This window comes from Marmota marmota, unplaced genomic scaffold, assembly GCF_001458135.2.
Source record: "Marmota marmota marmota unplaced genomic scaffold, marMar, whole genome shotgun sequence".
Classification (NCBI taxonomy): domain Eukaryota; kingdom Metazoa; phylum Chordata; class Mammalia; order Rodentia; family Sciuridae; genus Marmota; species Marmota marmota.
Genome location: NW_026000082.1, coordinates 4,709,694 through 4,728,234, shown reverse-complemented (window position 1 = coordinate 4,728,234; position 18,541 = coordinate 4,709,694). Strand labels below are relative to the sequence as shown.

Sequence of the window (18,541 nt, the reverse complement as noted above, 5' to 3'; positions counted from 1 at the left end):
TCCCCAGTCCTTTTCTATTTTTTTTTTTTTTCTATTTTGAAACAGGGTCTCACTAAGTTGCTGAGGGTCTTACTGAATTGCTGAGACTGGCTTCAAACTTGTGATCCTTCTGCCTCAGCCTCCTGAGTCACTGGGATTACAGGTGTGTGTCATTGCACCCGGCTTGGAGAAGGGTTTTAGAGGTAGAATCTGGAGGATTTGGTGGTGAATTACTATGGCAGATGTGAAGGGAAAGTACCAAACAAGAGACTGGTAAGCGAGAAATGATAGAAACCAGGCAGAGATACACCCAAGAGTTTATTAGTTCATCTCTCTAGGAGAGAGAGGCAAAACAGGCTTGAGTTCTGGGACTCTTAGAGGGAAGGCTCAGGAATCAGAGCTGGCGGGTCCTAATTTGGGCAGTTAAGGGTTGGGTTGGTATGAGAGAGTGGTGAGCCCTTCTCAGAAAGGCCTTTGGGCGGAAAGCGAAACTTTTTTCCTTAAAATGGCAGCTGTCACTTAAGATGGCCATTCAGATGCTAAACAAGGACTTTATAAGATGAGCACTGAAGGTGCCAGGTGGATGGATATTCAGAGTGAGCACCAATGTGACTAGAGCCTGGCTTCCTTTCCAATTGAACATGCACCAGCCACATCCAAGTTTTTATGCCTAGTAAATTTCTAATGGAGTAGCTGAATGAAAAAAAGCTAGCAGAAAAGTAAAATGAAGGGGATGGGCTGATGGATCAAGAGTTTGGATTTTGGCTGGGCACCATGGCACAGGCCTGTAATCCTAGCCACTCAGGAGGCTGAGGCAGAAGGATGACAAGTTTGAAGCCAGCCTGGGCAACTTAGCCAGACCTTGGAGGAGCTGGGGCTGTGGCTCAGCGGTAGAGTGCTCACCTAGCATGTGTGAGGCTCTGGGTTCTATCCTCAGCACCACATATAAAATAAAGGTATTGTGTCCAACTACAACTAAAAAATAAATATTAAAAAAATAAAAAATGGAAAAGACTGAGGATGTAGCCCAGTGGTAGAACACCCCTGGGTTTAAGCCCAGTACTGCTAAAGAATTTTTAAAAATTTGGATTTTATGGTGTTAATTAATTTTTGGCGGGGGAGGGGTAGGATGGAGTGGGTGCCTAGGATTGAACTCAGGGGCACTCAACCACTGAGCCACATCCCCAGCCCTGTTTTGTATTTTATTTAGAGACAGGGTCTCTCTGAGTTGTTTAGCACCTCGATTCTTGCTGAGACTGGCTTTGAACTCATGATGCTCCTGTCTCAGCCTCCCAGCTGCTGGGATTATAGGTGTGTGCCACCACACCTGGCTTATGGTATTAATTTTGTTATCCTTTTGAGATAATAAAATACAGATCTCAAATTGTCAATCGGGTGTAGCAGACTAAGAGGGTGTTTTCAGTATACTGCTGGCATTTAAAGCCATGGGAATGCATGTGCTGTCCCTTGACCCTGAGTGTGCAGATGGGAGGTGGGCCCACAATTGAGCCAGGAAGTGAGTAGAGAATAACAAAGAGATGGAAAAGCAAACCTCAGCGGCAGGAGGAAAGCCAGAGGGAAGGGGTCATGGACATCTGGGCCAAGTAAAGGGGCTAGAAGCTGGAATAGAGCAGGTTTATGAAGACAGTGTACAATAAGAATAGGTAGAGTGTCAGAGATCATGGGCCAAGATGACACTGCCAGTAAACTTGCTGTGGAAGACGGCAGAAAATGCTGATGGTGAGGTGAGACTTGTGATCAGGGAGGATCTGACATTTCCTCCTCAAGCCTGTTGTCCTACCTCTGAGTTCCTGCTGTCATTCTTCATATGTGGTGTTTCCGGAGGATCCTCTAACTTGTGTAGCAGTTTCCCCCAAGGTAGGATGCTCCACCCAACATGTGTTGAGCCAGCTGAGGCAGACCTGTTACCTTTTTTTATTATTTTTATTTTTTTAGTTGTAGATGGACCCAATACCTTTATTTTGTTTGTTTTTATGTGGTGCTGAGCACCCCATGCCTTTCTTGTGCTCTTCTGCTCAACAAATGCAGCTGTAACGATTAGGCAGCTCTGCCCTCTGTTGACCGATTCTGAAATTGCTACCAAATCCAGCTCATACGTCAGCAAAGGTCCCCTCAGTACTCACAATGAGCCCTGCAGTCAGCCCTCCATGTCCTTGGGTTCAACCACCCTCAGATTGAAAATGTATTTACGCCTAGGACAGTTGCTTCTGCACTGCACATGTGCAGACTGTTTTTTGTCCTTATGCCCTTAACAATGTAGTATAACTATTTACACAGCATTAGGATTATAAGTAATCTTATAAAGTATTACAAATAATTATAAGGAATCTTAAAAAGGGCTGGAGATGTGGCCCTGGTCACTAGAAGCATATACAGGAAGATGTTCGTAAGTTATATGCATACATTATACTATTTTTTTTTCACTTGAGCATATGCAGATTTTGCTATCCTGGCAGGTCCTAGACGTAATCTACAGATGGCAAGGTACCTAGAAGCAGGACCACTGGTCAGAAACATGTAACCAAGGAGCTCCTGAGAATGAAGGTGTGGCCCTAGTTGAGGTAGAAGACAACTCCAGGAGAAGGAGGCAAGGCGGACTTTTACGATTCCCATTTAATAGATGAGGAAGCCCAGCATCATTAAGTGGCAGAAACTCAGTGCTGAAACTCCATCCTGAGCCCCAGTACAGGCTCTCGGAGCTTTATTTCTTCTCAATGCCTTAGAATGTTATTTGCAGAATACAAACACAATGTAAATAATCTAAATGTCATTATCCTATTATACCTTTGGTTAGGACCATCTAAAATGCAAATCTCAGGAAGTCAAAGACGTCCATTCTGTCACTCACCAGCTATTTATCGAACACCTCCTTATGCCAGGCACTGTTCTAGTGATATGAAGACAGCAGTGAACAAAGCAGACAACTGTCCCCGCCCTCACATTCTCATATGCATTGGTAGATAATAAATAAGATGAATGAAGTAAAACCTACACCATTTATCGGGTAGCAGTGGTGGTAAGAAGTAAACCAGAAGCAGGGAAAAGGAGACATGAAAAGCTGGACCAGGATGTTGGTGTGGAAATTTTAGAGTGCTCAGAGAAGGTGACTTTGAAGACCTGAGGGAGCAGCCAGGTACAGTGGTACACACCTGTAATCCCAGTGGCTTGGAAGGCAGGAGGATCACAAATTCAACACTGGCCTCAACAAAGTAGTGAGGCCCAAAGCAACTTAGTGAGATCCTTTCTCAAAATAAAAAGTGAAAGGGACTGGGGATGCGGTTCACTGATAGAGCAGCCCTGGGTTTGATCCCTGGTACCCAGAGGGAAGTGAAGGAGCTGGACATGCAGATGCCCCATGCAGAGCATTTCAGGGGTAGGGCAGGGTAGCTCATGCCAAGGCAGGAAGGGATCTGGCCTGTGAGAAGCAGCAAGCAGGCCAGCTACTGGGGCAGAGTGAATGCAGAGGAGATCATTAGGAGAAAGGGTAGAGGTGTCACAGCAGATCACCTGCCGATGAGCTTGTCAGTCATAGTAAGGACTTCAGCTTGTGATCCAAGAGAGTCTGGTTTCCTTTAGGTGGTTTTAAGCAGAGGAGTGAAATAATTTGCTGTGTTTTAACAGGCTGCAGTGGACTGGGGCCAAGGCAGAGAGATAACCTGCTCTATTTTGTCTGGAGTTTTACAACTCCAGACAAAAGATATTTTTGAGGGCTGGAGTTGTGGCTCTGGGGTAGAGCACTTGCCTAGCATGTGTGAGGCACTGGGTTCGATCCTCAGCACCACATAAAAAATAAACAAATAAAATAAAGTTAAAAAAAAAAGGTTTTTGACCAGGTGCCTTGGTGAACACCTATAATCCCATCAATTTTGGAGTCTGAGGCAGGAAAATCAGAAGTTTGAAGCCAGCCTCAGCAACTTACCAAGGCTCTAAGCAACTTTGTGAGACCTATCTCAAAAAGAACTGGGGATGTAACACAGTGGTAAAGTGACCCTGGGTTCTATCCCCAGTACCAAAAAAAGTGGGGGGATGCTTTTGCAGATTAGGCCTATAGAGTCTTCTGAGGGTTGAATGTGGGTTGTGAACACCAAGGTGCTCATGAAACTGGAATCAAGCGGCAGGCACTTGAGAGGAGGAAGGCTGCAGGCCCTAACAGCCCAAGAATCAGGCTTGGGCTACCTGAGAGACACCCACTAGAGATGTCAGGTTGGTGCTTGGCTATATGGGTTTGGAAGTAGGTAAAAGGAGGATCCAGGGATTATCATCACTTAGGTGGTACTTAAATTCGTGAAACGAGTCATATGTCTGAAGGAACATATTAAGATGGGAAAGATAAGACTAAATGCTTGAGGACCGAGCCTTGTGACACTTGGATAGTTCAAGGTTGGAAAGATATGAAGGAATGGCTAGAAAGGTGGACAGGAAATTAGGAAGGTGTGAGTCCTGAGAATTATTAAGAGAGGGTGATGTGATCTCTTCGAATTGGTGTGAGTATACTATATATACCACCAGAGATATGAAAAATTGAGCTCTATATATGTAATAAGAGTTGTAATGCATTCCACTGTTATATATAAATGAGAGAGAGAGAGATCCCTTGTGAATATCTAGGTGCTACCTATAGGTTGGATGAGATGAGGACTGAGGACTGCCCACGGGGTGCAGCCTGGTCTCCCTAATTCTCCTCTGCCTATGATGACATATCTTGTTCTAACTTCCCCTCCAGGTTGTAGCAGATACCAATATAAGTGCCATTGCCACTCAGCTTGAAAACATGTCTACAGGCCACCACTGTGGCTCACCCACTGCTGACCACCCTTCAGAAGACACGGAGTGAGTATTCTAGATGCAGAGGGCTTCTTCTGTGTGTGGGCCAAGCTCCTGAGGATTCTCCCCGATGCCAAAATATGCCCTCAAAAGGAGAGGAGAGGAAGTGCACGGTCCTTTTTCCAGCTCCTAGAGAAGGCATTAGGGTTCCCTTGCTTCCCACAAAGCTCTGTTTCACCATATAAGCTCTTAAAAGAGCATCGTTGCAGGGCCTGCACACACTGCTCTGGCCACTTCGACATGGTCCCCTGTGTCTCCCTCCCTAAGAAACCACAGACCTACATTCCCAGTGTACCAGCTTTCTTGTGCAAGGAACCATGTTCCCTCAACTTTCTAAGCTAAAATTTTATTCTGAGATTAAATCTTGTCATATTTGCTGCCATATTTCATTAAGATTCATCATTGCAGTTATAATTATTTATTAAAGAGGTGTTTAAAGAAATGGGTTTGCAGACAGTATTTCTCCAGGCCTTATTTGTAAAGATCTGATTAGGTGGTCTACAGAAAAATCAGAAACCTGCTTTAACAACTTCCCCAGGGTGATTCTGAAGCAGTGCAAGAAGATGCATGCTTTGAGAAATCCATCTAATGTTATTCCTTAGTACTACCAGTGCCTGGTCACTAGGAGGTGCTCAATAAATGTTTGTTGACTGATCTCAGTAGTTCATTTGAAGCATCTCATGATCACAGCCATTTGCAACTTTTGAGGGGTAGTTACATCAACTTAAATAATCTTTGAGGTTTTTTTTTTTTTTTGGAAAGACTGTTAAATTAAGTTCATTCTACTTTCTTCTAACATATGCCATTGCCTGACATGGTGACATGTGCCGGTAATCCTAGTCACTTGGGAAGCTGAGGCAGGATAATACTAAATTTAAGGCCAGCCTCAGCAATTTAACAAGACCCTCAGCAACTTAGCAAGATCCTCTCTCAAAATTAAAAAAATGAAAAGGTCTGGGTATGTAGCTCAATGGTAAAGCTCTCTGGATTCAAGCCCCAGTACCAATTTTTTGAAAAAAGCAATATATGCCATTAAAGTGTGACAAGAAAAATGCATTTTCAAGGTACAACAGCCCTTTAAAAGAAAATCAGGATGGTTATAGAAGAATAGTGTGTCTTAATATCCTTTGATGTGGCTATGGAAATAGAGGTACCCTTGTACTCTTGATTCCTGGAAAGTCAGAAACCACTAGCACAAAAGAATTTAAAAATCATTCCTAATCCCCCACTGCTAACATTTGGAGATTTTTTAAAAAGGAAAACTAATTGATTGGAAATATTAGGATACGGGGAGATAAATGGAGACAGACTCCATGTGATGTTACCAGTTAAAGAATAGAGCCTGGCTCCTCCCCTCCCCCTGCAAACACAATCCTCATTGTAAATGGGCACAATTATGAAGGCTTTAATGATTTGGTGCCCCCAGGGCGTCAAACACTGGCTTTGGGCACCTAGGTTCCCATTCCAATATCCTTGGAAATGGGGACTGTGTTTGAAAGAGGAAACATGAATCAATTATGTGTCTAGCCAGTGGGCCATTACTGAGAGTGCTCACAAGGCCACAAAGTGGAGACAGGTGGAGCTTTATTCATGACGTCATTACTGTTCAGCCAAGGGGATAATTCATCCTTATTTCAACAGACATTTACTGAGCGCCTAAGGCCAGGCACTTTACAAAAGCTAGGTCCCAAGGATTCCAACATGGATGTAGGTAAAGATATTGCCCTACTCCTTAAGGAGCTGCCAGAGAATTAGAAAAATAGGCCATAAATCCACAGTTATGAAAGAGGGGGGTCAGTGTAGGAGACCTGAATGCAGTGAGGGAGGGCCCTGTGACCATGGATATGGGTATAACTCAATTAGGGAGTTAACTCAGGGAAGCTAATACCTAGGCTGAGTTTTGAAAGAACTGGAATAAGCAGGGCGACATTCAAAACAGTTAACAGTTTATATGGCAATTACTGCGGATGCCTGCTTCAGACCATGACTACATCAATAACTGGCAGCAGAGGGAACTAGCTGAAAGTCAGCCCCAAAACAAGCCACGCAGAACTGAGGAGGGAGAGAGGGAAGAATATTCTAAATCAGACAGAACCGAATATTCTAAGGTCACTTATATTCCATTTTTACAAGTTTCTCCGAATACATGAATGGCTGAGTTTACATCAGTTGACTCTGCCTCTCAGACATTCATGCTGCCACAAAACAAATGATGCTTCCCCTATCAATTGTGAACCTCCAAGCCAGGTGTAGTGGTACATACCTGTAATCTCAGCTACTCGGGAGGCTGAGGCAAGAGGATCAAAGTTTAAGGCTTGCCTCAGCACTTAGTGAGACACTGTCTCAAAATAAAAAAGTGGAAAGCGCCAGGGATGTAGCTCAGTGATGCATTCCTGGGTTCAATCTCTAATACAAAAAAAAAAGTGAACCATCCACCATCGATAAGATCATAGCGGGGCGGGGGCTTATGGCAGAGTGCTTGCCTCAATAGCACATGTGAGGCACTGGGTTTGATCCTCAGCACCACATAAAAATAAACAAATAAAATAAAGGTATGTTGTCCATCTACAACTACAAAAATTAAGAAAAAAAAATCATAGGGCCTGAGATACCAGAATTCTTTAGGTTCTTACTCTTTGAACAATAGCATTTGGGAATAAGAAATTAGTATCACCTGAGTTTAGATTAAATTATTGGAGCCTACAAAGATAATTTAATTGTTAGCTGTGTTGTTTCTGAGAGAAAAGACTTCCACACTGGTCGAAGCTTTGAAAACCTAAATTGTGCATTTGAAACAGATTCTTTATCCGTTTTGATTCATTTGGGTTTCTCTCTTCTGTCCTGGACATTAGTTCTCATCTACATGGTCATGATCCTGAGTTTGTGACAAGCAAAATATAGCATATTGGTGTACTCAGGTGACTGAGATGAAGAGTTGACACCAGGTAGAGGAGAAAGAGGGCCACATAAGGCACACACCTGTCATCCCAGCAACTCAGGAGGCCGAGGCAGGAGGACTGCAAGTTTGAGACCAGCCTCAGCAACTTAGAGAGACCCTTAGCAACTTAATGAGACCTTGTCTTAAAATTAAATAAAAAGCAATGGGAATGTAGTTTTGTGGTAAAGTACTCCTGGGTTCAATCACCAGTACGAAAACAAACAAGACGGATACGTAATTGCAATATGGCACAATGAGGACCATCCTGGAAATTTGAACCAAAAGCAAAGGGAGCAGATGGAACTCATCCCCTTGAGGCAGTAGGAGGGCCTTCCATTGGAGGTGTGTTTTGAGATGAAAGTTCCTACCCTAGGCGGAAGTAGTGGGACAGGTGTGCCCAGGGCACGCAGGCAGGAAGGGGCAGTAGTTTCCTGAGCTAACAGGCTGCCATTACCTGTTATAGACATGAGGCCACCTGAGGACAGCAGTCTCCCACCTCGCTGATGAGACACTCTCCCTCTCTGTGCCATGCACATTCAAGATAGTTCCCTTCAGCTCTAAACAGTGCATTTAAGAGTTTAAAACCAAGCATGGGGGGAGGGGTGCTTGTGCTTGGACAATTTCAGCATCATGACTTTGTTTCTAATTAGAAAACAGTGGATTTTATGCAAGAGAAACCCTAAGCCATCAAGAATATTGTTATCCGGGCGTGGTGGCACATGCCTGTAATCCCAGCAGCTTGAGAGGAGGATCGTGAGTTCAAAGCCAGCCTCAGCAATTGGCACGGCATTAAGCAACTCAATGAGACCCTGTCTCTAAATAAAATACAAAATAGGGCTGGGGATGTGGCTCAGTGGCCTAGTGCCCCTAAATTAATCCCTTGTATCAAAAAAAAAAAAAAAAAGAATATTATTGATGAGTTGGCATGTCATGGGAAATTTAAAAATTAGTTTCCAGATTGTTAATATTATGATATGGTAAACTTACCTTCATAGCTTCGCAGTATGAAAGTCTCTCTCAAATCTGTGCTCGTCCATTAAAATGAAATTCCCTCTCCGTACCTATTCTCGAATTAAACAGCATGCATTGTGCTTTCAGAACACCTCCACCTAAGATTATTACTTTGGAGAAAGGCTCTGAAGGATTGGGGTTTAGTATTGTAGGGGGTTATGGAAGTCCCCATGGAGACCTGCCAATTTATGTCAAGACTATATTTGCAAAGGTATTTTTTTCCTTTTTACTGTACTTTTTTTTTTTAATCAAAACTAGGTGAGAATTTTTTTAAAGTGCTTTGTGTTGCTTTACTTTGGGTTACCCGTGATGTGTGCATGTCTGCCTAGTTCCTGTGAGTTTTATAAGAAATCTCTACACCAGTGAGAGAAAAGATATTTTACAGTAATAGAGTCAAGAGAATTTTCTTCGGATTCTCTCACAGGATTTGCTCACAGACTTTAAGGAGTGTCTTCTTTCAGCAACAGTTTAGGGAGTGGCACCACATTCTTTAGAAGCTGGCCCTGGAGTATTGGTCTAGGGGTCTAGATTAGAAAAAAGATTTTGCATTGTCTTTAAAGAAAAGATACCATGGCCAGCTCAGTACTAGAAAGACCCCAAGTTCCATCCCCAGTGCTGGAGAAAGAAAGAGAGAGAGAGAAGAAGAAAGAGAAATGTGTCAGCCACCAAAGGTCTGAGGCAGAAAGCTCTCTACAAGCCTCAGATCAGTGTAAGAATATAAATCGCGGCGCATCACAGAAAACCTCAGGATGCTTTAGATCTGCGTGGTTTCTTTGGTCCACAACTTTGCCAAAGAGGTAACATGTTAGACTAATTCTGGGGAATACCATGTTTTTCAGGCATTAAACTACTTCCAAAAATCCTAGTTAATTAGTAAGAGGCTGAGATGTCCACTACTACTGCTGCTTCTAGAAAGCTCTTAGAGTCACTATTTTTAACTTAGAGTTTTTACACTGGAATCTGTTAAGTTTGAAGATCTCTGAAAAGTGTTTGGTGTTGATATTGCAGCCTTTGTCTCGTGGGTTTTATCACAATCATTTGTTTATGAATTGATCCAGTTGTCTGACTGTTTTATTTTCAGTGGTAGAGCTTCCCTGGGTTCAGTCCCCATAACACACACACACACACACACACACACACAAATAAAGGTGTTCAAAAGCAGAAATCTTTATCTTAAGGTCGATCTGGTCTCTTTCTAGAAAGTTATATTATGCATTAAATATAAACTTGTTTTATATGTGCAGAGCATCACCTTTTAATTAGGCCTGCCTGAGGCCTAATATAAACCCTTAAGTCATTTAGCATTTGCTTCTGGACCACACTGGGCAGCTGCAGATATCCCCATCTGTTTCATCCTGCTGGGGTACCTGTTAAGAAGGCATATTATTATTATTATTATTCCCAAACACACACTGTTGAACTGCAGGTGGGTGAAAGTGGAGAGAGAAGGCAGCTCAGAAACATTGTGGATAACAGTGACACCCCACCTGCTGACACCTACAGTAGTTAAATCACACACTGACCATCCTTCCCCTAAGACATGCTTAACACTGCAGGAGGCATGACCATTCTTCTTATGTGGTCATTGTGATACTTTGCTTTTGAAAGAGTCAGCTATAAAGGTAGTGGGATGGCTACAGAGTGAGCTCGGCCCCCCATGATTTGGCAAGTCCTGCCACCCACCTTGTCCTCCATGGAGGCCCTCCAGGGTGTTCCTCATCACCGGCTCACTGTGGCCACATCAGCCATGGTCCAGAGACAGGGCTAGTTAGTCCAAAGTGAGTGCATCAGACTGTTCCCACTGTACCTATCTGCATGTTCACAGAGGCCAGTGGGACAGGAAGCCAGATCACCAGCATACACAGCTGATCATGAAATAGCTGTGTGTTGCTGGTGTGCTTTTAAAAGCAACCGCCATCGATAGGACAAGACTAGTGGGTTTAATGAATGGATTGAAGCTCACACAGGATGACCTTTTCAGAGAGCCCCACAGGCAGTGGCACATCTGTAATCCCAGCAACTCAGGAGGCTGAGGCAGGAGGAGCACAAGTTCCAGGTCAGCATGGGTAACTCAGCAAGGCCCTGTCTCAAAATAAAAAATAAAAAGGACTGGGGATGTAGGTCAGTGGTGGAGCGCCCTGGGTACCCTCCCTGCCTCCCCCCAAAAAATGAGGCCTAGGGATGTAACTCAGTGGTGGAGCACTTGCCTAGCATGCAAGAGGGCCTGGGTTTGATCTCTTGTGCTGAAAAAAATTTTTTTTTCTTTCCTTTTTTTGTTACACTAAACCAATATGTCTGAATTTTAAAGTTTTCTATAGAGAATTAAACCAAAAACTAGCAAAAGAAAAATTTTTTCCCAATGGTCACCCAGGCTGACATTGGGTTTATGATCATCCTGCCTCAGCTTCTTAAATAGCTAGAATTATGGGTTCATCTGACTCCCCCAAAGTAATTTTGAATTGTCTAGTAATTCTGATTTTATTCCCTGAAGTCACGTATGGGATCCTGTCTTTACTTTAATGCCACTGACACTTTACTTTCTTAAAGAATTTGAATGAATCTGCAAATTATTTAATTTTGGTATTCCTCTACCCTAGTGTAGACCTGGTTTGAATATTCTTTATTGTACAATTCATACAAGAATTTTCTACCCTTTTTGTTGTTTAGAAGTTCTAGAAAATTGCCTGAGCACCACTGGCCCTCCATGCTGCCGTGGAGCACAAGAGCCTCCTGGCTCAGTTTCTGATGGACTCTGGCCAGGGCTCGGTGCCCGTGGCCCTTGTTTCCCCAGCACTTTGGCCTCCAGTAGAGGACTTTTGGCCCTGATTTTCAAGGAACTTTAACAGTTATCCCAACAGAAAGAGAAAGCCCCCTATAAATTATTTTCTAGGTCGTTTATTCCCTTACTCTAATGTAGAACATTTCTAGTAATATCACAGCATTTTTAGATACTCAGTTTTAGAATGAAAAAAAAAAATCCACGTTTCACTTGCTTTGTTCTTTGTTCCATTTTGAAGAGCCAGGCATGACTGATATGTAATAAAAGTAGTCATTTGAAAACCTATTTAGATGATCAAATATGAAGTTGAAGCTTTTGAATAGATTACAAAGTTTTACAGATGCCACACTTTTATATCTATAACAGCTTTATTGAGGTATAATTCACATACCATGCAATTCACCCATTTAAAGGCTACACTTGCTTTTGACAGATGACAGTTCTGATGGCTTAATAACGCAATGGGAACCTTACATGAAGATGGTATTGGCAATAAGACTAACACCAGACTCAATTTTATCTGCCTTCTCTTGTATATTACGTTTCCATGAATATGACATGATATGACATCCAATCACATTTAATGCTAAGTATTGAAATAAGGTTCTACCTCTATTAAAGGGAATGTGTCAGTACATTTCTATTGGTATGTTATTTAGATGATTCATAGCTACAGTTTCTATACACCCACTATTATTCAAACAATATATCCTACATTTCTCTCTTTCTGGTGGTACTGGGGATTGAACCCAGGGCCTTGTGCATGCTAGGCAAGCACTCTACCAACTGAGCTATATTCCTAGCCCCCATTTTTCTTAATTTAAAATATTTCCTAGAAAAAAAAAAACTTTAGTTTTTTAAGTTCCTCCTTCACACAGACACAAGTTAGAGGTTTTAATATTAATGTAATATTAAACCATTTCACCCTGGATTAAACTGGAATGTTTCTTGTTTGTAGGGAGCAGCTGCAGATGACGGCCGATTAAAGCGAGGTGATCAGATTTTAGCTGTTAATGGTGAGACCCTGGAAGGTGTCACTCATGAGCAAGCTGTCGCCATTCTAAAACACCAGAGAGGGACTGTAACCTTAACTGTGCTGTCGTGAGCCACAGGCCCTGATCACAAGACAGATGCTGTTATTTAGAATATCCATAGGAAGACGAAGTTCAGGGTGAAGATAAAAGGCCACCTCAAGTAAAATTTACAATGTTCTTACCATCTCGTTCTCTCTGCTCAGGAGACAGGCTGAGGTTCCAAGTGATTTTTCCCAAACCAACAGTCATCTGCCTGATTTTTCCCAGCTTCTGTCACCTCTGGTGAAGTTAATTTCTAAAGTCTGAATGAACAAGTCTTTTCTGTTTTGCCTGTAACATCAATGTTTGCCAATTAGAAGTAACTGGTTTTGATTATATTTGTTGAAATTGGAGTTAACAGCCTCCTGTTCCTTACCCCTTCTCTCCCCCCGCCCTGTTCAGACAGATGCCTAATAGCAGCTCAGATCTCATGTAATGAACAGAAGCAAATGCTAAGCCACTTGTCATCTCACTCATGATTTACTTGTGCTAATTGTCTCTTCAAGTAAGCCAGCAAACATTAGCAGTGAAATTAATTCCCCCATGACGAAAGACCCATATTCTCCAAAGGGAAATTACTGTACTCTCTTCTGGATGACTTATAGTCAACTAAGTCTCAAATTCATTTCTCTGGATGAAACTTTACATGTTAGTCATTGGTGATTTTGATGAGTCAATTTGCAGACTGTAATCTCCTAAAGATTCTGAAAGGCTTTCTAATTGCTTTCTGAGCTACAAAAGTGCACACCACTGAGCAATTGCTCCTTCTTGACAAGAACAATTAACCTCCATGTTCTGAGTTCTAACAATGCTAACAGGTTCTAGTCTGTGAAGTTCATCTGGAGTTAATGGTGTCTCAGGCAGCATCATCCACACCCCTCAGTCTTCATATGAGGAGATAGAAGCCCCAGAGGTCACCAAGTTTTGCCTCAAGTCAGATGAGCTCTGGGTGGCCTTGGCCTTGTGCAAAGTACAATGGCTAGTTGGATTATCCTCCCTTTACCTCCATACCAGCCCACACAACAGCACAGACTGTAGGAACTAGGTGGAACTACATGCTTCATCATTAATAACTGAGCAAACAAAGTGAGCCTAGGAACCAGCAGGAGAAAACGCCTGGCTGATGTTTCCTGGCCCCGAGGGTGCCTCTCTTTTGCTGAAGTTTGATATGCAAAGAAAGCAAGTACAGCAGAAAATATAATCCCTATAATGTTGATTATGGGCCTTCTTGTTGACATATTAGCAGGAAAAGGGCGAAGATGCTTCTTAATGAATGTTCTAGGGTCTTCTATAAAAACTTACCATGAGGATAAATATCAGAGTCAATAATAGAAGTAGTTCAGCACTATTTAACTATAAGACAATGCTGCAAATTGTTCACAGTAATTACCAAAATTTAATGGCCTTTAATTTAAAATCTTATTAATAAATATAGATTTTGCTGGGTGCCATGGTGCATACCTATAATCCCAGCCACTTGGGGGGCTGAGGCAGGAGGATGGCAAGTTTGAGGCCAGCCTCACCAACTTAGTGAGCCCCTATCTCAAAATTAAAAAAAAAAAAAAGGACTGGGATGTAGCTCAGTGGTAGAGCACCCTGGGTTCAATTCCCAGTACCACAAAAATAAATAAGTATAGATTTTAATTGAAAATTATCTTTGAGTAGGTATAATCACAAAGTGCATTAACTCTTGTTGGAATACTTTGTGGCTATTCCAAAGTATAGAGTGCCTAAATTTTCTTTTGAAAATGTATTTCATGACTGGTATTGAGTTTTTCAAGATGATACACAGCTTTTCGAATTTCTCATATATCCAGGATCTCACCTTCCAATGCATGAGAAGCCACCAGCCTCAGAATGTTCTGTTTTAACTATGTCTGTAAGAACACCTCAGGCAGCCAAAGTGAAGTGAAGCTCAATGACACTTGAAAATGCACCTTAGATAGATACATATGCACATGATTCTTTTTAAATGTAATTCTGCTTAATTTTGATGGAATAGCCATTAAATATACATTTTTAAATAATCCCGTGGTTGTTGTGTTTCTTTACACGTTATCCTTTGGGGTCACACTATTGAAAGCCTCTTAAAGGAACTGTGATACTTGTTGCTGTTGTAACTTGGCGGAACTAGTCCTTCTCATACTTGGTTATGCCTCTGTTTGCATCACTAATAAATAATTGCCTTCCCAAAAAAGTTTTATTTGTATTGTTCTGTTTTGATTTGGTTTTGTATCAGAACCTGCTGACAAGGTGAGAGGATAGGAAGATGGAAATTTATAAAAGTATTGGTCTTAGAGCCACATATGTTGTTCCAGCCTCATCATTTGGGTCATTTAACTATAGTGATGATATCACTGATTGGAGTTAGAAAATAAAACTGCTAAATGCATGTGTGAGATGTTTCTAAAGATTCTAAATAAATGTAGTTGACTAAGGAGCAGAATCTTTTTATAAATGAAAAAGTTTGTGCATCTGATTTTGTGTTTTCTTCAGTTTTTGGTTCCCTAAAAGAAAAGAAAAGAACTTAAATTTCCACAGGGTTTTTCCAGTGTCCTGTTAAAATCTGGAATCCACTAATAGTGTCCCATGTATTTCCTGCTTTAGAATAGGTGCTTTACGAAGGAGCCCGTGCAGGAGTTCAGAGGTCAGGTCTTGGCCTCACACTGCCTGAGTTTGAATCCCCACTCACTAGGTATATGACCATGTCCGTGTCATTTCATCACTTTGTGCTTCAGTTTCTTCAATTAGAAGCAGGTGGGGGCAAGCACTGTAATGATTAAAATCCAAGTGGAACCTTAGTGCTGTGCCTGGCTCATAGTAAATGTCATATAAGTATTAGCAAAAGCGTATCATTAATGAAGGTGACCTGAAAATAGTCACTTAGCTGGCAATTAGTGGTTTTAATCAGTGATTACCCTTCCTTCCTTCCTTCCTTCCTTCCTTCCTTTCTTTCTTTCTTTTCTTTCTTCTTTTTTTTTTTCCCACAGTATTAAGGGCTGAACCCAGGGCCTTTCTCATGCTAGACAAACACTCTACCACTGAGCTATATCCCCAGCCCTGGTATTGACCATTTAAAATTATGTATGTTTTGCTAGTGAGAATGTGAAGAAAGGGGAACTCTTATACATTTTTGGAGGGAATGTAAATTAATACAACCATTATGAAAAAACAGGATGGCATCACCTCAAAAAACTAAAAATAGAACTACCATGTAATCCAGCTACTGAGTATATTTCCAAAGGAAATGAAATTAGTCTGTTAAAAAGATGGCTTCGCCAGGCGTGGTGGCATGCACATGGCCTGTAATCCCAGCGATTTAGAAGGCTGAGACAGGAGGATCGCAAGTTCAAAGCTAACCTCGGGGGCTGTGGATATAGCTCAATTGATAGAGTGCTTTCCTCGTATGCACAAAGTCCTGGATTCAATCCCCAGTGCCACCAAAAAAAAAAAAAAAAAAGCCAGACTCAGCAATAGTGAGGCACTAAGCAACTCAGTGAGACCCTGTCTCTGAATAAAATTCAAAACAAGGCTGGAGGTATGGCTCAGTGGTCAAGTGCCCCTGAGTTCAATCCCCGGTACCCCCCCCCAAAAAAAAAAATAGTACTGCATTTTTATTGCAGTACTATTCACAGTGACCAACATATGGATGCCCATCAATGGATGAATGAAAAAATATGCACAGTGGAATATTATTCAGCAATAAAAAATGAAATTCTATCATTTGCAACAATGTAGATGAGAGTGGAGGATATTTTAAACAAACCAGGCATAGGAATAAAAATACTATATTATATCTTGGATTTTTAATTTCTGTATGTATGTATGTATGTATGTATGTATGTATTTGCAGTACCAGGACTGAACCCATGAGTGCTCTACCAATGAACCTCATCTCCAGCCCTTTTTACTTTTGAGGTAAAGTCTTGCTAAGTTGCCAAGGCTGGCCTCAAACTTTCTACCCTTCTTCCTCTGCCTCCTGAATTGCTGGGATTACAGGTGTCACCTCCACACCCAGTTAATTTGGATCTTAAATGTCTCCCAAAGGCCATGTGTTAAAGGCTTGGTCACCAGGCTGTGGCACTATTGGGAGGTGGTGGAACCTTTAAATGGGTTATATTGGAGGAAAGTTAGGTTATCGAGAACGTGTCCTTGAACCCCTTGGGATATTGGAACTCCATCCCCTTTTCACTTCCCAACTGCCATGTGGTTAACAGACCTCTGTCATGTGTGCTTGCTGTGATGTACTGTGCCACCACAGGCCCAAAGCAAAAACACCAAGTGACCATGGACTGAAAGCTCTGAAGCTATGAGCCTCAGTCCCCCACAAAAAAAAATCCTTCCTTGTTTTAAGTTGTTTATCTCAGGTAATTTGTTGCAGTGACAGAAAACTAAACTCTACATGGTTCTACTCACTTGTGAAAGCTAAAATAGTCAACCTCATCAAAGAAAAGAGTAAAAAGACCAGAAAAGGGAGCGGGGCAGGGATAGGGAAGTCAAATAATTGGTACCAGAATGCAGTGAGAATGAGTTAGTTCTGGTGTTCTGTAGCACAGTAGCATAACTAGAGTTTACAACATATCCTGTGATATATTAGAGCCAGGCACAGTGGAGCATGCTGTAATCCCAGCTACTCAGGAGGCTGAGGCAGGAGGATCACAAGTTAGAGGCCAACATGGGCTGTGGGGGACCAACCTTGCATGTGACTGGGTCACACTCCCCGGCTGGGTGCTGAGGCGCTCAGTCTCAGAAATGTGGCAGAGCTTTCCCCACCCTTGTTGGGTTCGAGGGTCGGTGTCTTGTGCATGGGTGTGTCTTGCTACAGCCCCATGGGTGAAGCTACACTCACCTGTTCCTTTGTAATATAACCCCTTGCCCTGTTTAGGATAGAATCTTCCATGGAAGTGCCTTGTGTATGTCCCCTTCTCTTACTGAGTCCTTGGGTGTGGCCTACCCAGGTGTCAGTCAACCTGCTGACAGTGGACATCAAGAAGATAGACTCAGCCCCCTGAAACCTGGCCCCTTGCTTCATTTGAATAGCTTCTCAATAAAAGGGTCAGCGTGTGCTCTTGCTCTCTCTCTTCCTGTGGACCCTTAAGGTCAGAGGAGCTGTCACAGTGACCCCAAAGAAAAAGGTATTTGTGTCTCTTGTGTGGTTATTTCATGCAGCCCAGTTGAACTGGAGTGACCCCTGAGCCTTTTAGTCGCGTGAGCAGAAACCCGGCAATGAGCAATTTAGCAAGACCCTGTAAAGACAGGGTAGGATAGGGTATAGAAGAGACGTAGCTCAGTGGTAGAGCACTTACTTAGCATGAGCAAGCCCTGGGTAGAATCCCCAGTGCCACAAGAAAAAAAAAACAAAAAACTGAACCAGGACTTCCACCCTCAGCCATGCCATCAACTCCATAGGCCTACTCCCAAGGAACAAAGCAAGCCTTTAACCCAGGTGGAATCCCAACAGCACGTCTTCCTTTCTTCATTCCCTGTCACTGTCAAAGAAGTCAGCCTCTTGAGTCCCATGATCAGCTTTGAAAACAGGTGAGATCAGATTCATCTTTATCTGGATTCCATATGTACTTTTCAAATACTGTATGTTCCATCTGTTGGCATGGGGTGGAGGGTTGTTAGTTTTGGGTTTTTCTTTTTCTTTTGAGGGTGTGGTACTGGGGACTGAGCTCTCTGAACACACACTTGACCACTGAGCCACATCCCCAACCCTATTTTGTTTTTTTATTTAGAGGGTCTCACTGAGTTGCTTAGTACCTCACTTTTGCTGAGGCTGGCAGTGAATTTGCGATCCTCCTGCCTCAGCCTCCCGAGCCGCTGGGATTACAGATATGCATCACCACACCTGGCAGTATTGTTAGTTTTTTGTCTGGGGTATTTCTGTTTGTTTTGCAATGTTGGGGATCAAAG

The 18,541-nt window shown here is 42.4% G+C and overlaps 1 protein-coding gene and 1 non-coding gene across 8 annotated transcripts in view; one reads left to right on the top strand and one right to left on the bottom strand.

The window, feature by feature from the left end:
- Positions 1–14,652, top strand: part of Patj (PATJ crumbs cell polarity complex component) — a 342,906-nt gene extending 328,254 nt beyond the window's left edge. For 6 of the 7 annotated variants that reach the window (XM_048815262.1, XM_048815263.1, XM_048815259.1 and 3 more), the window contains 3 exons: positions 4,724–4,830; positions 8,861–8,984; positions 12,511–14,652. In XM_048815262.1, coding sequence (XP_048671219.1) covers positions 4,724–4,830; positions 8,861–8,984; positions 12,511–12,657 — 378 coding nt within the window. In that variant the 3' untranslated portion in view covers positions 12,658–14,652. The remainder of the gene's footprint in view (positions 1–4,723; positions 4,831–8,860; positions 8,985–12,510) is intronic. The other variant, XM_015484922.2, reaches the window with a different exon arrangement.
- Positions 12,281–12,352, bottom strand: Trnaa-agc. Its single transcript has one exon. It is a non-coding gene; the product is annotated as a tRNA-Ala (tRNA).
- Positions 14,653–18,541: the final 3,889 nt, after the last annotated feature.